Source organism: Telopea speciosissima, chromosome 7, assembly GCF_018873765.1.
Source record: "Telopea speciosissima isolate NSW1024214 ecotype Mountain lineage chromosome 7, Tspe_v1, whole genome shotgun sequence".
NCBI lineage: Eukaryota > Viridiplantae > Streptophyta > Magnoliopsida > Proteales > Proteaceae > Telopea > Telopea speciosissima.
Genome location: NC_057922.1, coordinates 65,755,278 through 65,781,939, shown reverse-complemented (window position 1 = coordinate 65,781,939; position 26,662 = coordinate 65,755,278). Strand labels below are relative to the sequence as shown.

The following is a 26,662-nucleotide window of genomic DNA, read 5'->3' as shown; positions in this document are numbered from 1 at the left end:
AGGTTTTTTGTTAATAGTCCTTCTATTCCGTGTTATGTAGACTTTGCTTCTTAGTTGGTTTAATAAATTTCTTTTCTCATAAAATTAAAAAAAAAAAAAAAAAAAAAAGTCCAATGTTTTTTTTATTGGAATTGAAGCGCTTTAATAAAAGGGGTGGAGGGGGATAGGGGATAGGAGATAGGTCCAAAATAATTTGAACTCATGACTTCTTATTTGAGGAGTTGGTCTTTTGCCAACTAGCTGACCCCTTGGGGTCCAACGTTCGTTATTGAATAAAGACATGCGAAAGGGACGATCCATAAACGTTCAAATGTTTGTTCAAAATATTCTAAAGAATTCTAGATTCCCTTTCTCACACGCAACTTTATATGTTAATAATTGTCACGTGGTATATGGGGGTCCAAGTTTCGGTCTTCTCAGAGTTTTTTCACATTTCAAAAAACAAAGCTTTAAAAATCCTGGTCCAAGGAGATTGCATAGTAATGGAGTAGTGGTTGAATTGGGATTATGTCCATTTGATTCCGATTCAGACGAATAGGCCTGATTGGCTGAATATTAGAAACTCAGCAAGTCAGCATAGATTGGTGAATCAAAATTGGAATTGGGATTGGGATTGGATCTGATCCCAATTCTTGAATCCTTAGTTGGAGTATCATACACGTGCATAGAGATACATGGGGATGTACAAGAATGTTTTTAGATTGGATTGAGTTTGTAGGAGAATCCATTTTCACTATATATGAAATAGTTAAAAATCATCAAATCATAAATAAAAATCATAGTTATTTTTTATAAGATTTAATCTGTAGAATTCCTAGGGCGAGACTTGTTAGCAATTGTAGATATTTGATTTTAAAGTGTGACATGTATTGTACTATTTTTATCGTTCGAGAATGCGAAATTACCCTAGAATTCAATAATACATATTAAACATGTATTAAAATTCTTTGCAGTATTGGTGGGGCGGCGGTATCTGACGGCACAACAGAGGCCATGTGTGCCATGTATGCCACCTGGCCTCTACTGTGTTGTCGGATGTGCATCACCATCCCGTCGATACTACAGAGGATCCTGGTCCCCTATCAAAAAGAGCCTAACCTTTAAAGGATTTTTTTTTTCAAAAATAAAATAAAATTAAGGACCGGAGTTTCCTATTTCAATAATGAAACACCTCTTTCTTGCTGACCAGTAAGTTGAATAGGGAACTCATAAACGAGAGGTCCCGGAGCTTCCCATCTTCTACTTGCTAGAAAAACAAAAAAATAAATTCCATCTTCTATCAGAGCGTCAGTTTGATGGTGCAGATAGGTTTCCATTATCAGAGAAAAGGAGAAGGGGTGGGTGTATCACTATCAACTGTGAATTGTTTATGGATCAGCCAATATGATTCGAACATTCATTTATTTTTTATGAAAAAAAATGATGTTCTGATTCGTTATCAATCCGTTACAGCCTATACCTATCGATATTGGTATTGGTATCACCGAAAACAAATCCTTGCTTTGGATGGTAAGTGATAAGAGATCGGATCTAGGCCAAACGAACATCCATCTCTAATGGCATTTTAAAAAAATTAGATAAGGACCTACACAACACCTACCCACGTGTACGTATAACCAATAAAAGAGGGAGTGCCTCACAATTTCAATAATTACAAAGAAATTCATATGATCGAAAAGGAGAGAATGTCAAGAAGAGAGAGAGATATACAATCAGTTTAGAAAACCCTTATTGGGATCAACCCCAGACAACTCCGATGATCAGTCTAACAGGCCGATCCAATCTAATTCTGAAATCACCGGTTGAGTGAGTGAGCTTTTAAACAACTCATTAACAGGGATGTGATGCTTTTCCAGCCCTATATCTGCAACATTCAAACACAGGCACAGGTAACATGGTTTTAGCCTTTTAGGTATCGGGATTGGATCGGCTGTGGCCAATACAGTATCTACAGTTCCGGAATAGGGGAGGGTAAAATGGTCCAAAAAAACCCAAATCGATATTTTGAAAGACAAAACTGTCCAATGGCCCAAGACGGCCAATCTTTATCGGTATCAGCAATGACCAAAATCCCCAATACCAGCCCAGTACTTATACAACAAAGAAAAGAAACATGTCCCATCTGATCATGACATCCTCCAAAACTTTATGAATTTTTGACGTTTAAGGCAACAAATAAATTCATAAGAAAATATGAAGTCATTGAATACAACTTTGACTTTTGAACGCTCAGTGGTCAAACCAGATCTTAGGGAATAGTTCCAAAGCCGCCCAGGGTTCAAGATGAAAACCAATCAATGGGCATTGGTCTACCCTTGGAGCTGCGACCTATCCCATATCAAATTTCTCCCACCACAGCAGATTTGGAGACCAGACCTAAGAATCACACCAACTTGGATAACTGGATAATGAATCAAAGAATGCTATGTGCTATTTTGCATTCAAAGCACAAATGAAACAGTAAAATACTGGCAGCGGGCTCATCCTCTTAACAAAGTAGTACTTCAGCCATTGGCAGATGTATGCTGAATCCCCACCACTCAGTTAATCCGTGAATGGATAAATATAAACAATTGAAACTTTATGCCATATATACAAACCCGCAAGAAGAACGAAGAAGCTGCAACAAAAGATAACAAAGAACATACTTCCAAGTCCCACACAAATGCTCCAATCCACTGCAGCCAAAACTGTATCGATAGACACAAAGATGACACCATCAATCTCTGTGAGTTTAATCTAGAAATCCCCTTCAGAAATCATAATCTATGTCAGTAATGTTCTGGGATGTTGACTGCTTAACCATCCGTTCTTGTTCATCGTATTGGTCAAGGTTTTCACATGGTGCAGGGAAGATGGTTCCGATCACCTGTCCTTGAACGAAAGCACACTGGAAGATATGCTTATTCTTGTTTGTTATCCCCACTGACATTTCCCGGAATGTAATGTTTCTCACAGGTATCTCTTCACGGCCTTGGATTAGAACTGGGACACGAACTCCCTGGCCATGGATCCCGGTAAAGCTAATATCCTCAAGGACTGGGAAGGCCTTAGGATCATAACCCCCATCTGGGTGCTGATTATAGTCGGTCTTGATGACAATTCCCACCCGGACATTGTCAAAGGTCAGATTCCTGTAGGTTATGTGTCGAACATACCCCCCTCTCCCAGGGGCAGTCTTGATCCTAACTGCCCGTCTTGAGCTCCACACATGAAGATTCTCCACTGTTACATTTGAGACTCCACCAGACATCTCACTGCCTATCGATACTCCAGCACTGGTCAATGGTTCAATGAAAGCAGATGTTGGTTACATGTCAAATGCAAATGAGGACTCCCATGGAAAAAAAAAATATTGCAAATACACACTTCCGGACTCATTGCAGAGGGACAAGACACTACCATGGTCAACTAATCAAACTGTGCCCAACATGCATCCAGCTGTAGCTGTGTCTTCAACTAAATGGCACTGGGCACAGCAATTTGAAAGGCATCAGGCATGGCCTGGGTGAGCATAGCACACTAGAGACTCTTGATGGCTCGGGACCTAGACTTGACCTATTTATGAGTAAGCATGGACAAGTGCGCTTTACAAAGAGAAACAAGAAACATTTTCGTTTTTTTCCTATAAATAATTTGAGAAGGGAGAATACCGCTGATACTGTTATTTTATGTACACACTATTATAGGATATTCTAAGCATACCATAGATGTGAATGGGCTAAAATTGAGGCAGGCCAAACATGATGTCAAAGATTGGCCTTGTCTGATAACATTCCAGCCCTAAAGGCCATTTGTTTCAGATTTGCACTAGTCTGGGAGGCCCGAAGTTGTTATTATAACTGGCAGGGGGAGGTCATGCTACCACTGAGGCAACATACAAGATACTATCAAAAAAAATAAATCAAGGCAAAATGGTGCTTCCATAAAAAACCAGAGCGATTGCAACACATACGCAAGCACGAGGCACTATCATCACACACTTTTGTACATTTGATGAGTGGGAAAATATGAGGAACGACTCACCTCACCATGGAGCGAACAGTAAGGTTTCGGATGAGAATGTTGGTGGAAGGCCGACCATAAGAAATTCCATATTGATCCCAACCACTCTTTATTGCAATTCCATCATCTCCTACGCTAATGTAACAATCCTCTATCACCACATTCTCACATGAATCTGCAGAGAACAAACCCTAATCTAAATTCCAATGCTCAAGATGATAATAGAAAAAAGAATTCATCTCACTTAAAATTCTCAATAAACCATATCAATCTACTAACTTAGCACCCTTGAATATGTATATAAAGGGAAATAATTTTAAGCCAAAAGCTAAATGAGGACTTTTCACTACTTCAATAGTAACATGCCATCATGACATAGCTTCCAATCTAACAAAAGAGAAACATTTGATGATCATGGGGTCCATCATTCTCCCAGAATCTGAACTGGCAGGGATTCATGCCCCATCTACTTGTTGAACAGAAAGTTCAACTGGTTGGTAAACATTTTAATGATAATCTCCATTCCATCTGTCATCAATCTTCTGTGAGATTTCTATCCAAATCTAACAAAAGAGAAAGATACGATGATCATGGGGTCCATCATTCTCCCAGAATCTGAACTAGCAGGGATTCATGTCCCATCTACTTATTGAACAGAAAGTTCAACTGGTTGGTAAACATTAAGGATGGAGCACTCACATAATCTCCATTCCATCTGTCGTCAACCTTCTGTGAGATTTCTAGGCATTCATGGTTCAACTCAAGACCATATGGTTTAACATCCCCTGGTGGCTCACCCTAGGTTCACCATATGTTCCTCCATCACAAAACAACAAATGAAAGAAGACAGTAAAAACACCAGCATAGCACACTCACCAGGATCTATTCCATCTGTGTTTGGGGCTTCTAAGACAGGAGCTAAAATGGTAACATTTGTGATGATTACATTCTTGCAGTCAAAAGGATGGAGGGTCCAGAAAGGAGAATTACGCAGAGTGATATTAGAGATCCAGATGTCACTTGACCACATGATCTGCACAAGTGGGCCCCTGGTATGGTTGAGAAGTTTCTGACGGTACTTCACCCACCATGCTTTACCTTGTCCATCTATGGTTCCATTATGCCCTGTTATGTATAGAATCAAAAGATATTATTTATACTTGTCAACCTCCAACACCCCCCCCCCCAAAAAAAAAAAAAAAACAAAGGAACTAAATTAGCAGCCATCACTCAAATCAATGTACTAATCACAGATGCAACTTCTGTCTTCTACATGGGATTGATAATGGAACATATGGTTCACCAGCAACCCATACAGATGTATGGTTAATAACCAAGAAAATCATCCAAAGAAAGTTGAATAATCCAAGTACTATGACTTGGGAGCTCAATCCATCCAAGAGAAATCAGTCAATAAATGTATTAGTGGGGGACATGTAGATATGTGGATTGAACTGCCAAAGCAGCTTCACATCTTAATCATCTGTTCAGTATGTAAATCAATCATTCAGATTCAGACCCTAGATTTTATATCTTTAATTCTGACAGATCTAGGATTTGAATTGGCTCTTGTTGATATATGGTCAAATTTTACATGGATATACATAGATCAAATCTGTTTCATTGTCTTACATGACAGTGAAGCACATGTGTTGAAGTATATTGACCATGTAGCGAATCTCGATTAGAATATTCCATAGTCTAATCAAGATCTCCTATATTGTCACATATTATTTATTAGTGGTGGTTTGTAACTAGGATTCGGTTGAGTTTCTCTTTTTCTATTTTGTCTATGATTGTGGATCCTAACATGATTAGGAGTCCTCTTGTAATCTAAACATATAAATAAAGGCTGTGAGGGGGGGGGGGGGACTGATTAGTTCGACTCAGTCTCTATTCCTCTTCTCCATCTCCTCGGTTCTGTTCTGCTACTTGGTATCTGAGCACAATCATTAGGTTGTTTGTGAATTGCGATTCTGGTTTGAGAGTCTACTAAAGCTTCTTTTTCTCCAAAGGATGCAGCACCCTAAGCTGGATATTGCTGAGAATGAAACCCTAGATGAAGTTTTCAATTGAAAACTAGGGTTTTACTACCTGAAGTGAAGGATCGAGTGGAGATTCTTATATTGAAGCTGCTGTTCATGCTTGAAGACTACTTCTACATCTGATCCAATCAGTGGATCCCTATTTATTGAAGACAGCAGATTCGATCTACTTTATTTTTTCAGAGCAACTTTCTTCTACTTCTTGCGATTCCCCAGTGAGGGTTATTACCTGGTTACTCTCTCCATTCGATCAAACACATTACTGTACTCTGCTTTCCTTCTTCAGGTACAGCACTTGATTCATCATTCTACTGTTTTTGAGATTTGGGTTTTTCAAACCCTACCTCTGCCGATAGGATTACAACTGCGACCTTTGGATTTTCAAACCTACTTTTGCCGAATGTTTACTGCTGCTATATTTGGGTTTTTCTAACCCTAATTCTGCTGGTTCTTTTACTGCTGCTACCTTTGGGTTTACACACCCTACATCTGCCAAACTACTACTAGTTTTGGGTTTTCAAACCCTAATTCTGCTAGTCGTTTTTACTGCTGGGATATTTGGATCTTTACCAACCATAATCTGGTTCCAAGTGAGAACTGATTGTGACATTATTACTACTACTGCTGCTGCCGATTGGATTATTGCTGCTACTACTACTTTTGGGTTTTTTGTTTAACCCTAATTAGGTTCTATTCAAGAGCCAATTGATTTGCTACTGCTGTTACTACTTGGACTTGATAACTTACCCTTATGACTCATTCTAAACCACCAACGGACAATGTCCAAGTTCAGATCACTACTATCAAACTCTCCGGTGTGTCAAACTATCTCTTATGGGCCCAGGCTGTGCAAGCATACATTCATGCCAAGGGAAAAATAAAATATATCACGGACGATCCCCTATTATTGATCCAAAGGATCCTGCCAAGTCACAGCTCATGATGAGTGGATACGTGAGAACTCATTTATTAAAATATGGTTATGGAACAGTGTTGACCCTGCTATTGCGTCCAATGTTATGTTTCACACCCTTGCTAAAGATGACTGGAATGATTTGCGTGAAAGCTTCTCTCAAGAATAGAATATCTTCCGCACGTATGACCTCTATGAGAAGCTTTTCACTTTCCACCAGGGAGATAAAAACTTTGAATGGATACTTTGTCAGTTATAAAGGAATGATTGAAGAACTCCAAGTACATCAGCCACTTACCACCAATTTGGATCAGTTAAAACAACAACTGGCTGAATTTCATATTGCTAAATGTCTGGCTGGTTTGCATCATGACTATCAATCTGTGAAAAGTCAACCACTCACAGGGGATAAGGTGCCTTCTCTCAATGAAGTTCTCTCGCATCAGTCGTTTGGTTAATCCATCTATGTCTATAATACTTCCAAAGAAAGCTCTGCTTTTGTTGCTAGTTGTGGTTGTGAAGACGCGAAAATGGCCGTGGCCAAGCCAGGGGCCGTGGCCGAGGTACTGGTGGAAAGAGGTACCGGTTATCAGTCTTTTCACAAGTCTTCCCACCACTGCACTTATTGTGGGAAACCAAATCATACTGTAGATACCTGCTGGGCTAAACACGGAAAACCTGAAAGGGCGAATGAACTCGCCAATACAACCATAACTGACACTTCTACTGAGAAACCTACCAGTGATATGACTCAGAGTTCTAGGTCAGGTACCTCGTCTACTGTGTCTCATAATGATTACAACTAGCTAGTCAAACGCCTACAACAACTTGAGGCTAATTCTGCTTCTACCTCTACCGCCACCTTAGCATATAAAGGTAACTCTCTTTTTTACCCTTCTTCTACCTCTTGGCTTATTGATTCTGGTGCTTCGTGTCATATGATTGGTAGGTCACACTTGTTTTCTTTCATGAAGTCAATTCAAACTTCTTCTAATTTTATCCTTGCTGATGGGTCATCTACTCAAATAATTGGTCTTTTCACTGTGTCTACCACATCTTCCATGACTTTCTCCCATGTTCTTCATATTCCTAAATTACCTCCAAGTCTTTTATTGTCAGTCAATTTACTAAATCTCTTAATTGTTTTGTAACCATCTACCCTTCTTATTGTGTTTTTCAGGACCTTCAGACAAGGAAGGCGATTGGTAGCGGGCTTGAGTGTGATGGCCTATATTACCTGGATGGCACAGATACTTCTACTGCAGCTACATCTACTATCGTACCCTCTCCCCCATGCAATGACATTTACGTCTTGGTCACCCTTCTCTACCAAAACTTCAACTAATGGTTCCTAGTTGCAGGTCTACATCTCGTCTTGAGTGTGAAGCTTGTGAACTGGGCAAATACCACCGTGCCTCCTTTTCTATTCGTACTATACCTAGAAGTTCTTCATTGTTCTCTTTAGTGCATTCTAACATTTGGGATTTGTATCATGTTTGTAATAGATTAGGATTTTCTTATTTTGTTAGTTTTGTGGATGATTATTCTCGTTCCACTTGGGTTTACCTGTTAAAGGACCGGAGTCACCAGACTTAATTTCTTACTATATTAAATAATTTTTATGAGGAAATAAAAAGTTAGTTTGCTACGTCAATTAAAAAATTTCATTCTGATAATGCTCTTGAATACACTCAAATTGGGATTTCTGATTTTTGCTTTACTCGTGGTTTTATTAACCAAACTAGTTGGTCGTACACCGCACAACAAAATGGGGTGGCCGAACGCAAAAATCGGCACTTACTAGAAGTGGCCCAGTCCATTATGCTCCACATGAATGTTCCCAAACGTTTTTGGGGTGATACTGTCCTAACTACTTGTTACCTTATTAACCGTATTCCATCGTCTGTTTTAAACAATAAAGTCCCCTTTTCTATTCTTTATCCTACTAGTTCTTTGTTTGCTTCCCCACCACATGTTTTTGGCTGCATATGTTTTGTTCACATCCTTCACCCTATGGTTGATAAGTTATCTCTTTGATCTATTAAATGTATTTTCTTGGTTACTCTAGGACCCAGAAAGGGTACAAATGTTTTGATCTGGTCTCTAATAAACACTTTACTAGTGCTGAGGTTACATATTTTGAAACTACTTATTTTTCCCCTCCTATGCCATCTACTGTGACCAATGAAGACCTTCTAGGTCCCTCTATACCTGTGATCATACCCATTCCAAAACTTCAACTAATGGTTCCTAGTTGCAGGTCTACATCTCGTCTTGAGTGTGAAGCTTGTGAACTGGGCAAATACCACCGTGCCTCCTTTTCTATTCGTACTATACCTAGAAGTTCTTCATTGTTCTCTTTAGTGCATTCTAACATTTGGGATTTGTATCATGTTTGTAATAGATTAGGATTTTCTTATTTTGTTAGTTTTGTGGATGATTATTCTCGTTCCACTTGGGTTTACCTGTTAAAGGACCGGAGTCACCAGACTTAATTTCTTACTATATTAAATAATTTTTATGAGGAAATAAAAAGTTAGTTTGTTACGTCAATTAAAAAATTTCATTCTGATAATGCTCTTGAATACACTCAAATTGGGATTTCTGATTTTTGCTTTACTCGTGGTTTTATTAACCAAACTAGTTGGTCGTACACCGCACAACAAAATGGGGTGGCCGAACGCAAAAATCGGCACTTACTAGAAGTGGCCCAGTCCATTATGCTCCACATGAATGTTCCCAAACGTTTTTGGGGTGATACTGTCCTAACTACTTGTTACCTTATTAACCGTATTCCATCGTCTGTTTTAAACAATAAAGTCCCCTTTTCTATTCTTTATCCTACTAGTTCTTTGTTTGCTTCCCCACCACATGTTTTTGGCTGCATATGTTTTGTTCACATCCTTCACCCTATGGTTGATAAGTTATCTCTTTGATCTATTAAATGTATTTTCTTGGTTACTCTAGGACCCAGAAAGGGTACAAATGTTTTGATCTGGTCTCTAATAAACACTTTACTAGTCTTGAGGTTACATATTTTGAAACTACTTATTTTTCCCCTCCTATGCCATCTATCGTGACCAATGAAGACCTTCTAGGTCCCTCTATACTGTGATCATACCCATTCCAAAACTTCAACTAATGGTTCCTAGTTGCAGGTCTACATCTCGTCTTGAGTGTGAAGCTTGTGAACTGGGCAAATACCACCGTGCCTCCTTTTCTATTCGTACTATACCTAGAAGTTCTTCATTGTTCTCTTTAGTGCATTCTAACATTTGGGATTTGTATCATGTTTGTAATAGATTAGGATTTTCTTATTTTGTTAGTTTTGTGGATGATTATTCTCGTTCCACTTGGGTTTACCTGTTAAAGGACCGGAGTCACCAGACTTAATTTCTTACTATATTAAATAATTTTTATGAGGAAATAAAAAGTTAGTTTGTTACGTCAATTAAAAAATTTCATTCTGATAATGCTCTTGAATACACTCAAATTGGGATTTCTGATTTTTGCTTTACTCGTGGTTTTATTAACCAAACTAGTTGGTCGTACACCGCACAACAAAATGGGGTGGCCGAACGCAAAAATCGGCACTTACTAGAAGTGGCCCAGTCCATTATGCTCCACATGAATGTTCCCAAACGTTTTTGGGGTGATACTGTCCTAACTACTTGTTACCTTATTAACCGTATTCCATCGTCTGTTTTAAACAATAAAGTCCCCTTTTCTATTCTTTATCCTACTAGTTCTTTGTTTGCTTCCCCACCACATGTTTTTGGCTGCATATGTTTTGTTCACATCCTTCACCCTATGGTTGATAAGTTATCTCTTTGATCTATTAAATGTATTTTCTTGGTTACTCTAGGACCCAGAAAGGGTACAAATGTTTTGATCTGGTCTCTAATAAACACTTTACTAGTGCTGAGGTTACATATTTTGAAACTACTTATTTTTCCCCTCCTATGCCATCTACTGTGACCAATGAAGACCTTCTAGGTCCCTCTATACCTGTGATCATACCCATTCCATCAACACCATCACCATCACCATTACCCCAACCGACTATTATCTATCACCGTCGCCGCCGTCGACCACCTGTCTTACCATCCACCACCACTACGGAGCCTGCCCTCATTGTCCCGGCTCCCTTACCTTCTACTTCCAGTGTTCCGAAGCTGCCAACCACCACTGCAGATGTCGTTCCTCCTACCTCTCAATCCGATTCTGAGGCTGAGGGCTCCATCGACTTACTAGTCACTGTTTGTAAAGATACTCGCTCATGTACTCGAAAGTCTCACCAATCTTTAATTGTTTATCCTATTGAAAAGTATGTCTCAATTTCTCATCTTCCATCTCACTATCACCCACTTGCTTTTGCTTTGTCTACTAACTTTGTTGCTACATCCCATTGTGAGGCGTTTCCTCACCTTGGCTGGAAGGCAGCAATGGACCAGAAATGGATGCTTTATTATCTTGAAATACTTGGACTCTAGTTTCTTTGCCTACTAGAAAGGATCTTGTGAAGTGTCGTTAGGTTTATACTATCAAATACAACCGTGATGGTTATGTTGAGCGACTTAAGGCTAGAGTGGTTGCTAAAGGCTATAGTGTTGATTATTTTGAAACCTTCTCGCCTGTTGCTTGTTTGAATTTTGTTCGGGTTCTCTTTTCTTGGCTGCCAACTTAGACTGGCCGTTATATCAGATGGATATAAAAAATGCTTTTCTGTATGGTGATCTTCAGGAGGAGGTTTATATGGAGCAACCTCTGGGGTATGTTGCTCAGGGGGAGGATTCTACCAAAGTATGCAAGCTTCGTAAGGCAATCTATGGGTTGAAACAATCTCCAAGAGCATGGTTTGATAAGCTCAGCTCCATTGTTACTCAGTTTAGCATCTGACAGTGTTACTTTGACCACTCTGTCTTTGTTCGTCGTCAGGATTCAAAGGTGGTTGTGATGGTAATTTATGTGGATGACATTATTATATCTGGTAATGATCCTTCTAGTATTGCTGAAGTTAAATCCTATCTTCACTAACATTTTCAGATGAAAGACTTAGGTGTTCTCAAGTATTTCCTTGGTATTGAAGTTTTGTGAAGCAAGAAAGGTATTAGCTTATCACGAAGGAAATATGTCCTTGATCTCCTATTTGAAACTGGAATGCTTGCTTCCAAACCAGCGGATACTCTCATGGATCCTCATCAAAAGCTTGGATCCAGTAAGAGTGAGGACTTTACATATGTACATCGGTAGGAGATTAGTTGGTAAATTCATTTATCTTACTGTTACTCGACCAGATATATCCTTTACAGTTGGAGTTATTAGTCAGCTTATGCAAACACCAAAAAAGATTCACTGGGATGCTGGTTGTCGTGTACTACACTACCTAAAAGGTGCTCTTGATAAGGGTCTCACTTCTCGCCCCAATCGAAATATTATTTTGGTTGGGTTTTCTGATGCTGATTGGGCTGGTGCTGATGGTGATAGGCGCTCTACGGCTGGTTATTGTACCTTTGTGAGAGGTAACCTAGTCACCTGGAAAAGCAAAACTACTGTTGCTAGATCTAGTGCCGAGGCTGAGTATCGAGCCATGGCACATACTACTGCTGAGCTGATGTGGGTAAAGTCATTGCTTCAAGTGATGCAGGCGGAAGGTTCAGATCTGTAATAGAGAGGACATATCTAGTTTATAGGGAGGTTAGGGGCAGGATAAAGGGAGAAGACAAGGTTTCAAAATCAGATTTGGTCTTGGATGAAGAGAGAAGAAGAGACGGGAGATGAGAGGGAGTATTATGAGAGAGAGAGAGAGAGAGAGAGAGAGAGAGAGAGAGAGAGAAGAGATGAGATTGAGAGGGGGAGAGAAAGAAAAATGAGATTAGGGAGAGGGGAGGGATAGAAGGTGATCAAACACACCTGCTAATTGCCAATGAAATCCAATATTCAATTCATTCTTCTATTCTTTCTTTCATTGTTGGATTACATGAGTATATAACGAAAAAAAAAATGACTCTTGGACTCGAGCATTAATCACCTAGAGGCTAACTCCAATAAAACATTAAATTACCTAGAAACTAATACCAAGTAAAATTAAGTACTTAACACAAATTTTTGGACTCCCACGTAGAAACTTAAAAGACCCAACTTGAAAACTGAAGAGTCTAATTAAAGCACCTAGAAAAAGAAATCACTCATTAACTAATCCTAGGAAAATGAAAAGACACATTGGAATGTTAAAAGATACTTAAAGAAAATTAAACTCAGGTCTGGTGGCTCTTTGGAGTCGACTTCATGGGCCCCACCAGCAATAATATCGCAAGGACTAATCCTGGCCAGCTTAACCCACGACTGGGCTTAATTGAGGCTGGTTCTTGGCCCTGCGGGTTGGTCTAGTTCTGATGTGGACCAAAACAGCATGAGGAATATTCTTTAGGCTTGATATTGCATCATTAGGAGTTGGGATTTCCTATCACTCAGCCTATGCAAATGTTTTGTGATAATCAAGCTGTCATTTATATTGCTAGCAATCCTGTGTTTCATGAGCGGACAAAGCATATTGAAGTTGATTGTCACTTTGTTCGGGATGCTGTTATGAAGAAGTTGATTTCTACTCCGTTCGCTACCAATCAACAAGGTGATATGTTTACCAAACCACTGTTTGGGCCTGCTTTTCGTCGGAGTTGTTCCAAGTTGGGTCTAGGTGATCTCAAAGCTCCAGCTTGAGGGGGAGTGTTGAAGTATATCGACCATGTAGGGAATCTCGATTAAAATATTCCATAGTCTAATCGAGATCCCCTATATTATTTATTAGTGGTGGTTTGTAACTAGGTTTAGGTTGAGTTTCTCTTTTCTATTCTTTCTATGATTGTGAATCCTAACATGATTAGGAGTCTTTCTCTTGTAATCTAAACATATAAATAAAGGCTGTGAGGGGGGACTGATTAGTTCGACTTAGTCTCTATTCCTCTTCTCCATCTCCTCTCTTCATCTTCTCGGTTCTGGTGTTCTAAGGTTCTGTTCTTCTACAACATGTAACACTTAAGATGACTCCAGTTAAAGCCTGACCATATTTCAATAGAGCCAAATGTTGCAGAGCTCCACATAAGGGGATACCAAGGAATTTGACTCTATAAGCACCTTTCAGAATGATAAAGCAGCTTTTTCCGTCACTCTTTCTAACCTGTCATTTCTTCTTCTTAACCACCCCAATCCAAGTATCCATACAAAATATGGCCATTACTGGGCAAGTCATTAAACATTGAATAGTCGTTGACAATTCCTTATGCAGTTAAAAACTGGACTCAAATCACAAATCTTTCAATTGATAAACTCAGGTATGAAACACCCGTACCCATCCCGAGAGAAAGAGAGAGAGAGAGAGAGAGACGGCCTAAATTCCCTGTACGACAAAAAACTCATCTGTACTATACTACTATTTAGATAAGCATTAGAGAATTAAAAAACTTGCAGGGATTCATGTGGAAACCTTTCTGAAAGATCCACCAACTTAAAAAGGCCTAATGCAATTTGATCATGCCATGACTTAGCTGACTCAGCTCAAGACCCATTTTGAACTCAAAGACTGGACCTTGTATTACAGCTTGGCTCCAGAACACATTTATGAAATCATGACGGACTAGAAATGGAGACACCATTCCATAAAACTTGTATCAAATATTGAATGGAGAAATAATTAAAGAAATATATCTAACCTGTTATAATGACATCCTTGAGATTTTGACCATGGATCAGACTCCCATATCGTGATCCAGGATGCTCTCTCCCATATCCATAAGATGGCAAAGGAGGCATCAGTGGCCAGTACTTTTCATCCTGTTAAATGGTGTGTTAGTATGATTCAAGAATAATATGTAAAATGGTAACAACTAATATTTTAACTTAAACGGCAACATGGGTTTCAGATCTCCATGTGACATAATGGCAATGATACTTTGGATGCACAATCACAAGTTACAGAATTAACAGCTTGGAATGATGAAAGTAGGCACAGGACAAAAACCTTGGCTTCTAAAACGCTGTTTATTATTTACCCCCCCGCCCCGCCCCCCCCAAAAAAAAAAAGAAAGAAAGAAGAAGAAGCTGTCTATTCCTATTTGGCTGCCAATACTTTGGCTAGTGCCTGCTAAGGTTTCAATTCTCTCTTTGAAGTGATTCTCTTGCTTCCAGTTTTTCTGCATATTCTCAAATCTCAATGATAATACCGAGGTAGGTGCACACAGCTATGAATATCACAGGTTGTTTCAATCTGTTGATGAATCATAGAATGAAAGACACCACCTGGTGATGAAATGCCAAGGGAAGCTAGTTTCAAGGCAATATGTGCTCCCTAGGTAATTCAAATTTATTTAATTATATAAATAATACAAGTAGCATTACTAAAATATAGAAAAATAAATTCCTTAAGTCAGAAATCTCATCTAGATTTCTGTACGTTTTGATTTTCCCTTCTTTCTCTTGTATTTGTAAGTCCTCTTTTGTTTTAGTGAATACTTGGGTTTGTAGCATGAGTATTCCAACATGACCTTTATCTGCATAACTTAAATGGATTCAGCTCTCTGCCAAGTTTTGGTCCAAAAATTAGGGATGCACTACCAGAGTCGGTCAGAACTCAGAATTGACCTTAAAGTTGTCCTAATTACATGATAAAAAAATAAAGATATTTTAAGTAAGACATAAAGGACAAGGCACCACTCCAAACAATGGGAGTGGGCCATTAAACCACGGAATACAAACTCCATAAAAATATGTAATAAGAAGTAATAAAACCCACAAAAGACATATAAAGGCCACCGATTATTCATCCCCCACCCCCCACGTGGCAAAAAAAGAAGGGGATTTAAAGCCTAAATTCGAGTTTACTCAAATAACAAAACTTTCTAAAGCAACAGTCGACCTATAGGCAATCCTTGGACTTGATTGGGATGACTAGATAAGATGCTCAACTTGGAAGCAAAAGCACCAGCATTTAGGACCTCTGCCTAAAATGCCTAGTGCAGAAGGAGATAATCATATTACTGATCTCACATCTCTAATGAGGAGAAGTGGCAACATTTTAGATCTTGGGATTGCAGACTGGATTGGATGCCACTGACCCCGACCGGGATCGGCCAATCCAGCCAAATACTGACCGATTTTTGACAGAATATTGGTGGTATTGCCTGATCGGTGCTAGCACTTAAAACCTTGGACGGTGATCTTTTAATTCTATGTACATCTGATCCCAATGGGGGGATATGATGATCACAGTACTCATATTAAAGCAGATAGGTAAAGATGGCTTGCTCCCAAAGATCCACCAATTCCTCTTCCCAGCTTTAAACCATAAAATCTCTATTGATGCCACTAAAAACAGCAAATGCAAACACTTCCTTGAAGGGTGAAATCCTAACTGGCAGGATTAAATAAGTAAATAAATAAAGAAATGCATGTCCAAAATCTCAAACAAAGAGAACTTTATTTTAGCAGAGAAGGGGAGAATAGAAATACTAGGCAACCCAAGAAGCCACCATTTGACAAAACATGAAGAATACATACAGAAAATCATAATGAAAGACTAATTCCTTAATACAAGAATATAAAATTTTCAAAACTTCATGTCCAGAACCATTGTAAGTGTGTTACAAAGAATATTAAGGTAATCAGTCATGAAGTTGTGCAGAGGGAAATATTTCTTGAATCAAATGAGAAATCCTCCAAGAACCATTGTAACAACTAACAACTAATGTTCAAGACAGTGATGGTCATTACCCTTGCATTTAAACCTCTAAGGATTTAAAAGATTCTACCCAGTCATAATATTCCTAATCCTATAATCCGATCACACTGCTTATCCATCCAGGCCACCAAATTCAATAACTTTAAATAATTTTCATTCAACTAAACCACACGGAAAAAGTTTGATCCTCAATCCAATGGAAGAAGAGTCAAAAGCCAAAATCAACTAACAAGTAGCAAATTTGAAAACTGTGAAGATAACAAATCAGATCACCATAAGATCAGCAAAATTGCCAAGATCAACTTGACACAATCAACTCACCCATATCTCCAACTGTGTATTAAAAGAAAAAGAGTAGACTACAGGGAATTAAGTAGAAGTAATCCACCTTTAGATTCTTAAAAAATTTCATCCCCAGATTAAGAATAATAGATTGACAGTAAATTTACAAGAAATGAAATGAGGAAATACTATCTAGACCGACCAACCTCAATTCCGAGTATAACAGCATCTTCAGCAAGAAAAAGAGTCATGTGACTGGTAAGATTAAATGGCGCTGTAAGCCAAAGCCCAGCGGGAACATTAAGCTGTCCGCCGCCTTTCTTCCCCACCTTAGAAATAGCGGCTATGGCACTCTCAAATGCCTTGGTGTTCACTGTTACGCCATCGCCAACACCACCGAAATCAGTCAAATTGAACGCAAATGTCCGTAGATTCGTAATGGTCCTAGCTGGGTCTCGCTGGAATATCGGAAGGCCATAAACGATGTTCCGCTGCCATATGAAAACAGAAGTAAACCCAACGATCCAGAGAACCGTGAAGAGTGTCTTGTGTGAAGATAGAAATGGGGGAACACACCGCTTGAAGTCGGGTTTTTGGAAATGAAACCGCCCAAAGGTGAAGGTGTCCGCCATGATCAGATTAACGAGGTTGTACGAAACGAACTCGGCAGAACTAGATGTGAAGACAAGAAACTAGATTTTTTTTCTTTCCTATCGAATTTCTATACGAAGACATCAACGGTCTCACCGCAATCGAGATAGAACGTAATCCAAAGATTTTGCATCCCAAAGTTAATTCTGGGGGAAGAAATTAGAGTTTCAAGAGGTAGGGTTCCGGGCCTCTGGTCATCGTTGGGGTTTGTAAGGTGCGAAGTCTAGTCACGATCAGGAGAGTTTGGTAATGGAGTACATTGGAAGGTAAGGTTCAGCTTGCAAGAGGAGATGCAACTGTGATGAAACTGCCTTAGTTATGGAGGAACCCATAAGGACCAGATAATGACGACCAGTTCAACTGGCGCCATGAATCTCTTCGAAAAATAGACTTCACCAGACACCAACTTCCAAATTTTGCTGTTGACGAACTTCAAAAACAAAAATAAAGGAAGTTGGAAGTCAAACAACTCCTACAAGTAGGTAAGAGGTCGCATCTCCCTCAAACGAGCCGGTGAGAGAGAGTGGTAGCTCAACGCCTCAACCATTCCCTGTCGTATTAAAATCTTCTGCAGTACCGGCGCGGCGGCGGTGCACATCCGGCGGCACAGCAGAACTAAAGAGCAAATTAAAATTGCACGAATTCGATCGATCTATCATCTATGGCAGTGAGAGATGACATTTATTGCTGGTTTGCCCATTTCCTTTGCTTCCAGATGTTCTACACCTGTATTGTTGTCCACGTAAGTAACTGAGGCGCCTTACGTATCACCGATGTGGCACGATTTCATTGGACATTTGGGGATAATACCTGCAAAACTACTTCCACTCCTTATTAGTCCTGTATGTGTAAGTAAACTAGATAAGCACTGAGCAGCGGTGGAAGATTGAGAAGCTCACCATGGCATTGCCTATCGCTTCTTCTGCGCTATCGAACTTTCCTCCGGCACCAGTTAAAGCTCCAAGGTTAGTGTGGATTCTTTTATTTTCTTTCGAATTTTGGGTGATGGTTTACTGTACTTGGTATCCTGCACTTCGAAGTTGGAATTCGAAACAATAATCTGATTCATGATGAACAGGGAAGCGCCTCAAAACCCTTTATCAGGAAGCTTCACATTAAAATGTAAACCATTAAGAAGCGGCATGGTTAATGCAACTAAAGGAGTAGCCAGTGTTTGTGAACCCCTTCCTCCCGATAGACCTCTCTGGTTTCCAGGTAGTTCACCTCCTCCGTGGCTTGATGGAAGGTACTTTCTACCTCTTATCTTTCTTTCTTTGCATACTTGGGAATCAAAATTAGTGACTTTTCTTCTTTTCTGCAACTCTGTAGTCTTCCAGGAGACTTCGGCTTCGATCCTCTCGGACTGGGTAAGCTCTATCTTCCGAGTTCTAAATTCCAATACACCATTACATAGTTAAGACTCTGAATTGAACTGTAATTTTGGTTTAATCCATTATAGGTTCTGATCCTGAGCTTCTCCGGTGGTTTGCTCAAGCTGAACTAATGCATTCTAGATGGGCAATGCTGGCCGTTGCCGGAATCCTCATCCCTGAGTGGCTGGAGAAGTTAGGGTTCATAGAAAATTTCTCGTGGTTTGATGCTGGTGCGCAGGAATACTTCGCGGACCCGATGACCTTGTTTCTGGTCCAATTGGTTTTGATGGGCTGGGTTGAGGGAAGAAGATGGGCTGACCTAATCAACCCTGGTTGTGTGGATATCGAACCAAAGTTTCCTAATAGGAAGAACCCAAAACCTGATGTTGGGTACCCAGGTGGGTTGTGGTTCGACCCGATTATGTGGGGTAGGGGTTCTCCAGAGCCGGTGATGGTACTGAGGACTAAAGAGATTAAGAATGGTCGTCTTGCAATGCTAGCTTTCGTGGGCTTTTGCTTCCAGGCTATTTATACAGGACAAGGCCCAATTGAAAACTTGATGGCCCATATTGCTGATCCAGGACACTGCAACATTTTCTCGGTAATTTTCTTTTCCTTTTGGTTCTATTTGGTTGCAAGGGAAATGCAAATATTTCTCAAGGAAGTGAACCTCTCCACAAGAATTTGGCCCCATTAAACCTAACTTACCATTTGGTCAGGTATATGGGCTGTCCAGGAGGACCTTAATAGGTGGGCCATTATGGAAAACCAAATATGTTTGATAAGGACAATTTTCTGACACCCGTGGAGTAGAGAAATCTCTTCTCTGGCGGAGTTGTGACCATCTGATTGGACTCTTGGTCATCATTACACTCCCACCCATATTGACAAAATCAAAAAATACCCCTCTAATGCAATCTTATGCTATTGATGGGAGTGGATGTGGAGATTCCCTCCACACCCCGGTGTAGGGAAACTTAGTACATTTGGTAAACAATGAGACACTAACCCTTAAAGTGTACGAACCCAATGGCGGGTGGTAGTGTAATGATGACGGTGAGTGTAGAAGGTTGTGGGTGGGCTTCGTCAAGCCAGAGGGCATGACTTTGAATTCATAAGAGTTGAAAGAAAAGAGAAAGATACCTTAAGGGAGACTTAGGGTGGCAAAGTGAATGAATGAAGGCATCATCATGGTTCTGAGCATCGGTATCGTATTAGCATATCCCCAAATATGTAATGGTATCACCAAGCCCGATACCAATACGGATTGGATGATCGGTCAAAAAGTTGAGCAGGCCAGCCAAATCAGCCCAATACGACCTGATTCCACCCCATCCGTATGGGCACCGATATCAATACTTGGAACTACATGCACCATCATAGTGCTAATCCTTGGTCAATAAAATGTGACTCTAAGTTGGGGTTGCACAACCATGAATGAGAGCAGGCTGACCTGCTAAGATCATTGACAAAAAACCTATTTGTGTTTGCAGGCTTTCACTTCACACTAACATGTTAATTGGAGCAAGAGAATAAGAAGCCTGGAGTGACTTGTAGCACCAAGAGAGCGAACTAGTCAATTATATGTTCTTTAAAGTGTCCATTGCACGGTATATATGTGAGGCTGAAAAGAAGAAATTTTTTTTTATAACATGATCCAGCAGCATTAGAATCTTATGCTTCCTTCAATTAATTTTATTTTGTGGGTTAATAAACAAGGTTTGCACTATATTATAAATAGGATTATATTGGATTTATCTTTTAATTTTTTTTGATGAATTTAGGGGTTGAGGGTCGGGACATGATATACCAAAAATAGATGTATCTTGTATGTCTTGATTCTGAATCTATACAGGTAGTGAAGTTATTATTGTCACGATATGCATAAACATTGTTAATCCGTAAGTGAATACATAAACAATTGAACCTTTAAGCCATATATACAAACCCACAAGAAGAATGCAGAAGCTGCAACAAAATATAACAAAGAACATACTCCAACCCGAATGCTCCATCTGTATCGATAGGCACAAGATGAAGCCATCGATGTCTGTGAGATATGCTCAATAAAACACCTGTAATGGTCTGGGATGTTGACCGACCGCGCGCTGAACCAGCCGTTCTTGTTGATTGTATTGGTCAAGGTTATCACATGGTGCAGGGACGATGGTTGCGATCACCCGTCCTTGAACAAAAGCACACTGGAAGATCGATATGCTTCTTTTGTATGTTATCCCCACAGACTTGTACAGGAATGTTATTAATTTTCACAGGTATCTATCTCTTCACAGCTATGGATTCGTCCTGGGACATGGACTCTCTGGCCATGGATCCTGGTGAGGCTTAATTATATCCTCAAAGACTGGGAGGGCCTTGGGATCATACCGGCCCCACATCTGGGTGCTCATAATAGTCTGTCATGATGACAATTCCCACCTGAATTAACGTTGTCAAAGGTCAGACTCCTGTAGCTAGAATGTATCCCCCTCTCCCAGGGGCAGTCTTGATCCTGAGCTCCTCACATGAAGATTCTCTACTGTTATGTTTGATACTCCACCAGACATTTCATTGTCTATTGATACTCCTGCACTAGTCAATAGTTCAATCAAAGCAGACCTTAATTGGTTAAATCTCGAATGCAAACACGTACAGATGCTCATGAAAAAATAAAAAAAATGCAATACTGCACTTAAGGACTTCTTGTCAACAACTAATCAAACTGTGCCGCCCAACATGCATCCAGGTGTGTTTTCAACTAACTGGCACTGCGCACTGCAATGTGAAAGGCATGGCCTGTCCTATTTATCAGCTAGCTAGGTTGTGGGCCTTACAATGAGAAACAAGAAATTAACATTTTCTCTTTTTTCCTTTAAATTATTTAAGAATTGTACCACGGATCGATGTTAATGGGCTAAATTAATGTGGCAGACACAGGCCAAGCATGATCCCGAAGATCGATTGGCCTTGTGTGATGACATTAATTCCAGCCCTAAAGGCCATTTGTTTCAGGTTTGGACTGGTCTGAGAGGCCTGAAGTTGTTACCATAACTGGAAGGGGGAGGTCATGGTACTACTTACCGCACCATGTGAGATACACTGCTGCTGCAAATTAACAACCAAAATAGCCCCTCCGATCCATAAAAAATCAGACTGACTGCAATACAGAGTACGTATACAAGCAGAGGCACTGCCTGCCCACACACACTTGTACATTTGATGAGTGGGAAAATAATATTGAGGAACAACTCACCTCACCATGAGAATGTCCGCGTGGACGGCTGGCCATTAAAAAATTCCATATTGATTCCAACCACTCTTTTTTGTGATTCCATCATCCACTACACTAACATAACAATTCTCTATCAACACATTCTCACATGAATCTGCATAGAACAAACCCTAATCTAAATTCCAATGCTCAAGATAACATAATAGAAAAAATAATTCATTAATTCATGTCACTTAAAATTCTAAACAATCCATCCATGCACTTACTTAGCATGCACCCTTGAATAAGTATATAAAGGAAATTATTTTAAGCAAAAAAATAAATGATGACTTTTCACCACTATGGCAACATGCTGCCATCATAACATAGCTTACCCAATGTTCAGTCTGACAAAGGAGAAACATATGATCGATGATCATGGAGTACGTCCATCATTTGGTAAACTAGCAGAGATTCATGTCCCATCTACTTATTGAACAAAAAGTTTATCTGGTTGGTAAACATTTCAAGGATGGAGCACTCACATATTTAATCTCCACTCCATCTATCGTCATCCTGCTTTGAGATTTCTAGTCATTCATGTTTTAAAGATCATTTGGTCAACATCCCTGGTGGTTCACCATGTTAAGACTTCAGTTATGTGTGTGGTGACATTTAGTACATATAGTGACAGTTCACAACATATTTGGTGAAGTTTAGTATTCTTGGTCAAGTGTAAGGAGTAAGTATTAATAGTCTAGTCGACGTTGTATTCTGTTGTAATATGGGTTCAAGGGTATTCTTATCATAGGGGTATTTTAGTCCTTGTACCTCTAGAATGTTGCCCTAGAATTTCTTTTCCCTTTCTCTTTTTCTCTCGTTTCTTGCACCGATAGCTCCACTGACCTCTGCCGCCTCCTCTCAGTTTTTTCAAGCACCGCCGGAGGCTCTCTCTCCCCTCCGGTGTCACCGCCCTCCCTTTCTCTCGATCGCGAGTCCACCACACCTTTCCACCTCGTCTTTCTCACCCTTGGCGGTGAGTTATTTCCCACCAAGGGGCCTTCTACCTGCCATGTTTTAAATCCCTTTTTAGTTGGGATTTATTGATGATTTATTTCGGGATCTTTTACGGGTGTTGATGATTGAGTTCTTTCCTGATCAGCAACTATGAATGATTCTGAGATCTCTACTACATCTACCGGAGACAAAGGAGCAAATCAGCGTGACTTCCTTCCGTTCCCTGTCAGCCCCATTAAATTAAATGGGAGCAATTATTTGATGTGGTCCAGGTCTTGTTTTCTTGCTATTGGTTCCCATGGTCTTTCAGGTTACATCACAGGGACATTTGTTATGCCTACTGAAGCTGGTCCTGCTAAAGATAAATGGATGACATCCAACTTTCTCGCAATGTCGTATCTCATCAACTCCATGGATCTTGAAATCGCTGGTGGCTATCTCCTTCTTGATACCGCTGTCAAAATTTGGAAGATAGCCAAGGACACTTACTCCTAGGTTGGTAATGCTGCTCAATGTTATGAACTCCGATAGAGAATACATGCTACAAAGCGACAGGAGTTGTATCTTTCCCAATATTACTCTAAACTGCATAGCATGTGGCAACAATTGGATTGTTATGGGCCCTTCACTGCTATCTGTGATGTTGATGCTACTGCCTTCAAAAAGTGGGAAGACGGTCTTCGTATATTTGACTTTTTTGTCTGATTGAATGTTGAGTTTGATCAAATTCGGGCTCATGTCCTGAATCATGATCCATTCCTGACTCTTGAGCAGACATATGCTATGGTGCACATGGTTTAAAGTATCGATGCGTATCGTACCGTATCAACCGATGCGTCTCAATATCGGTCAGTGTCAATACGATACATACCGATATGCATCGATCGATACATGTCGATACGATACGATACGATACGGTCGGTACATATCGATACAGCCGATACATATTGTTTCCAATTTTTTATTATTTTTTAAAATGTATCGGTATGTATCGATATGTATCGGTCGATACATATTGATACGTACCGATAAGTATCGATACACATGCCTTTTTTTTTTAATATATTTTACACCAAAAACGAACCAGAAAAGGTAATTTTTTTTCACGAACTAAATCTCAACTTTTTCTCCCTTCGGATCGCCACAAAATATATTGGGTTGGGTCGGATCCACATCGCACTCGAATCCTTGGAATACAAGACATACTCAACACTTGAAGGGAAAATGTAGGTTTTTTTTCTGAAAACTTGATCTTTTGCTTCAAATCTTGCATTTTAGTTTGTTCTTTTTTTTTTTTTTTTTTGCGATGATTCAAGGAGAATAGGTTCAACTATTAGATGTATGCTTTGTATACATTTGCAAAGATTTGAACTCAAATCCACCATTTTTCACCCAAAACCGAAAATGGCTTCCTTAAGGGTCAGGATTGTGCTTATGTTCGGTCAGTAAACAACATCATCCTAGTTGCTCTTATTCTTAAAGACCTTTATAGACATGAGTTTGATCCACCCCGGCATTCTTCATGGAAATAGAGTAACTCTGCATATAAGAAATCTCATCTTTTATAACAATTTAGAAGTATTGCACTTGTCTGGTTATACATTATTCACAATTCTTAGTGTATATGCATGATATATGACATATATTGCTTGTTAATATTGTTTTTTGTGTCCCAAAATATATTTTCATGTGTATTTTGATTATTTTCATGCGTTTCTGCACCGATCGATACGTATCTACGATACGATACGTCTCTTAAAATCACCTGATCGATACGATACCCGATACCGATACTTTAAACCTTGATAGTGCAATAAGAGGAAAGCCGTCACACTGCATGGTTCACCTAGTTACCCAGGAGTGTTCCGCCCTCTTCACCAACCGACAACATTCATCTTGTGGGGGACTTTCTCGTGATATTGGTACCGGTCAAACTTAATTTGGTGTGCGCGAATGCCGTCAAAATCGCTCTAAATGAAAATATTTTTTTGGACATAAAAACAAATAAATATTTCACCGCACTTTCAGTTTTTAGCAATGTTTTACCATATTAAGATATATAGAATTTTTAGATTTGAGAAAAACCCCAACATTAGAAAGTTAAAAATTACATCTACCGTCGAAAATCAAGTTTTTGTTCTTGAATTGGGGGGTTAACTTTTTTTTCCTTTTGGAATTTGATTTTTTAACTATTTTTATTGGATTTAAATATAGGATATTTGCTTATTTATGAATAATATCTTAAGTAAATGAAATACATTACTTAAATGATATTAAACATAAATAAGTGTTTGTCCTGTGTCTGTCTTGGTTTCTGGCATAAATAAGTGTATGTCCTGGTTTCCCACTAAGTGAAACTCCTATTTGGACTTTGTTTTTGCAAAATGGGATATTGACATTGTGTTTAAATGGCCTAAAATAGGCTCAGTATCAAGTTCCAGACCCAAACTAGGTCTAAAACCTACTGAAACCAACCTTCGAGTTGGAAAAAAAAATACACCAACATGATTGAGATCTCGAGTCAACTCGGTTTTTTCCAAGGTCAAAACATCGTCGAGTTCTGCATTTTAGTTCCACGGTTCACATAAAGTTAAAGTGCAAGAACACTAAATAATACATGTTACCCAAATAAGAAAAAAAGGTGCTCAACAGCCAACACTTGCTCAAATCCAAACAAAAATAAAATAAAATAAAATAATATGACTCTGTCACGCCGTAGATCGGCCAACAACGTCCTAACATTTATTAAATTGGTGTCCATCCATCTTATATAAATCATAAAAAAAAAAATGTTGTATGGAAATAATTTTTATAAATAAAAAAATAAAAAAATAATTGGCCTACCAAAACAAAAGAAAATCGACTCCATAGTCGTAGATCGGGCCAACGCTAACATATATTAAATTCAACAAATTCTACCATGTATTCAACAGTGTTGTACAAAACATTTGCTTTTGGGACAATAACACTATTACCTTTGAGAAAAGAGGTTCACACACTGGATTAAGAGAGTTGATGAATGTAGTGCACCAAACGAAGGAAATATGTGAAAAAATTCACACTTTTTTAGCCAAACTCCCACTCCTTGTGTCGAAACCACCGAGTTCTCCTATGTTTCGATCGAAATTTGTGAGAAATGAAAAATTTCAATCGAATCTTGGTACTTTGAAGTCATGGTTTGGTTTGGTTCAACTGGTTTTGACAAGTTTCGATTGAAACTGGTCGAAACCAATCGAAACCTTTAACTTTTTAAACTCCCACTCTGTCTCGTCTCGGTTTCTTGCGTAATCGAGATATCTCGATGGTTCCCATCGGTTTCAATTGAGTTCTTTTTCCATGTTATTGGGGTCTTCTTCCTTTGTAGTGCCACCTAAGGTCTTTTGGTGTGTGTTTTTTGCTTGAAATCATCATGTCAGTGGGAAATTTGATTCTAAG

At 39.3% G+C, this 26,662-nt stretch overlaps 2 protein-coding genes and 1 long non-coding RNA gene across 3 annotated transcripts; 2 read left to right on the top strand and 1 right to left on the bottom strand.

Annotated features, from left to right (window-relative positions):
* Window positions 1-2,285: 2,285 nt before the first annotated feature.
* On the top strand, window positions 2,286-2,623 carry LOC122667291. Its single transcript, XR_006333781.1, has 2 exons — window positions 2,286-2,460; window positions 2,498-2,623. It is a non-coding gene; the product is annotated as an uncharacterized LOC122667291 (long non-coding RNA).
* Window positions 2,549-17,646, bottom strand: LOC122667287 (probable polygalacturonase). Its single transcript, XM_043863540.1, has 5 exons — window positions 17,185-17,646; window positions 14,673-14,793; window positions 4,882-5,130; window positions 4,027-4,180; window positions 2,549-3,278 (listed from the first exon to the last, which is right to left on the bottom strand). The coding sequence occupies exons 1-5, from the start codon at window positions 17,608-17,610 to the stop codon at window positions 2,753-2,755; spliced, it is 1,476 nt and encodes a 491-aa protein (XP_043719475.1). The 5' UTR covers window positions 17,611-17,646; the 3' UTR covers window positions 2,549-2,752.
* Window positions 17,647-18,510: 864 nt separating this feature from the next.
* LOC122667289 (photosystem I chlorophyll a/b-binding protein 6, chloroplastic) lies at window positions 18,511-20,557 on the top strand. Its single transcript, XM_043863542.1, has 5 exons — window positions 18,511-18,594; window positions 18,708-18,875; window positions 18,959-18,996; window positions 19,089-19,603; window positions 20,496-20,557. Exons 1-5 carry the CDS (start codon window positions 18,530-18,532, stop codon window positions 20,511-20,513), a joined length of 804 nt encoding a protein of 267 aa, XP_043719477.1. The 5' UTR covers window positions 18,511-18,529; the 3' UTR covers window positions 20,514-20,557.
* The last annotated feature ends 6,105 nt before the right edge of the window (window positions 20,558-26,662 follow it).

Excerpts from the sequence above, each read along its gene's own strand:
- LOC122667289 (XM_043863542.1), top strand. The coding sequence starts at position 18,530 with ATGGCATTGCCTATCGCTTCTTCTGCGCTATCGAACTTTCCTCCGGCA. Across the intron at positions 18,595-18,707 it reads GCACCAGTTAAAGCTCCAAG|GGAAGCGCCTCAAAACCCTT; the intron begins GTTAGTGTGGAT and ends CATGATGAACAG. Across the intron at positions 18,997-19,088 it reads CTTCGATCCTCTCGGACTGG|GTTCTGATCCTGAGCTTCTC; the intron begins GTAAGCTCTATC and ends AATCCATTATAG.
- LOC122667287 (XM_043863540.1), bottom strand. The coding sequence starts at position 17,610 with ATGGCGGACACCTTCACCTTTGGGCGGTTTCATTTCCAAAAACCCGAC. Across the intron at positions 14,794-17,184 it reads CTGTTATACTCGGAATTGAG|GATGAAAAGTACTGGCCACT; the intron begins GTTGGTCGGTCT and ends ACCATTTAACAG. Across the intron at positions 5,131-14,672 it reads CAAGGATGTCATTATAACAG|GGCATAATGGAACCATAGAT; the intron begins GTTAGATATATT and ends TATACATAACAG.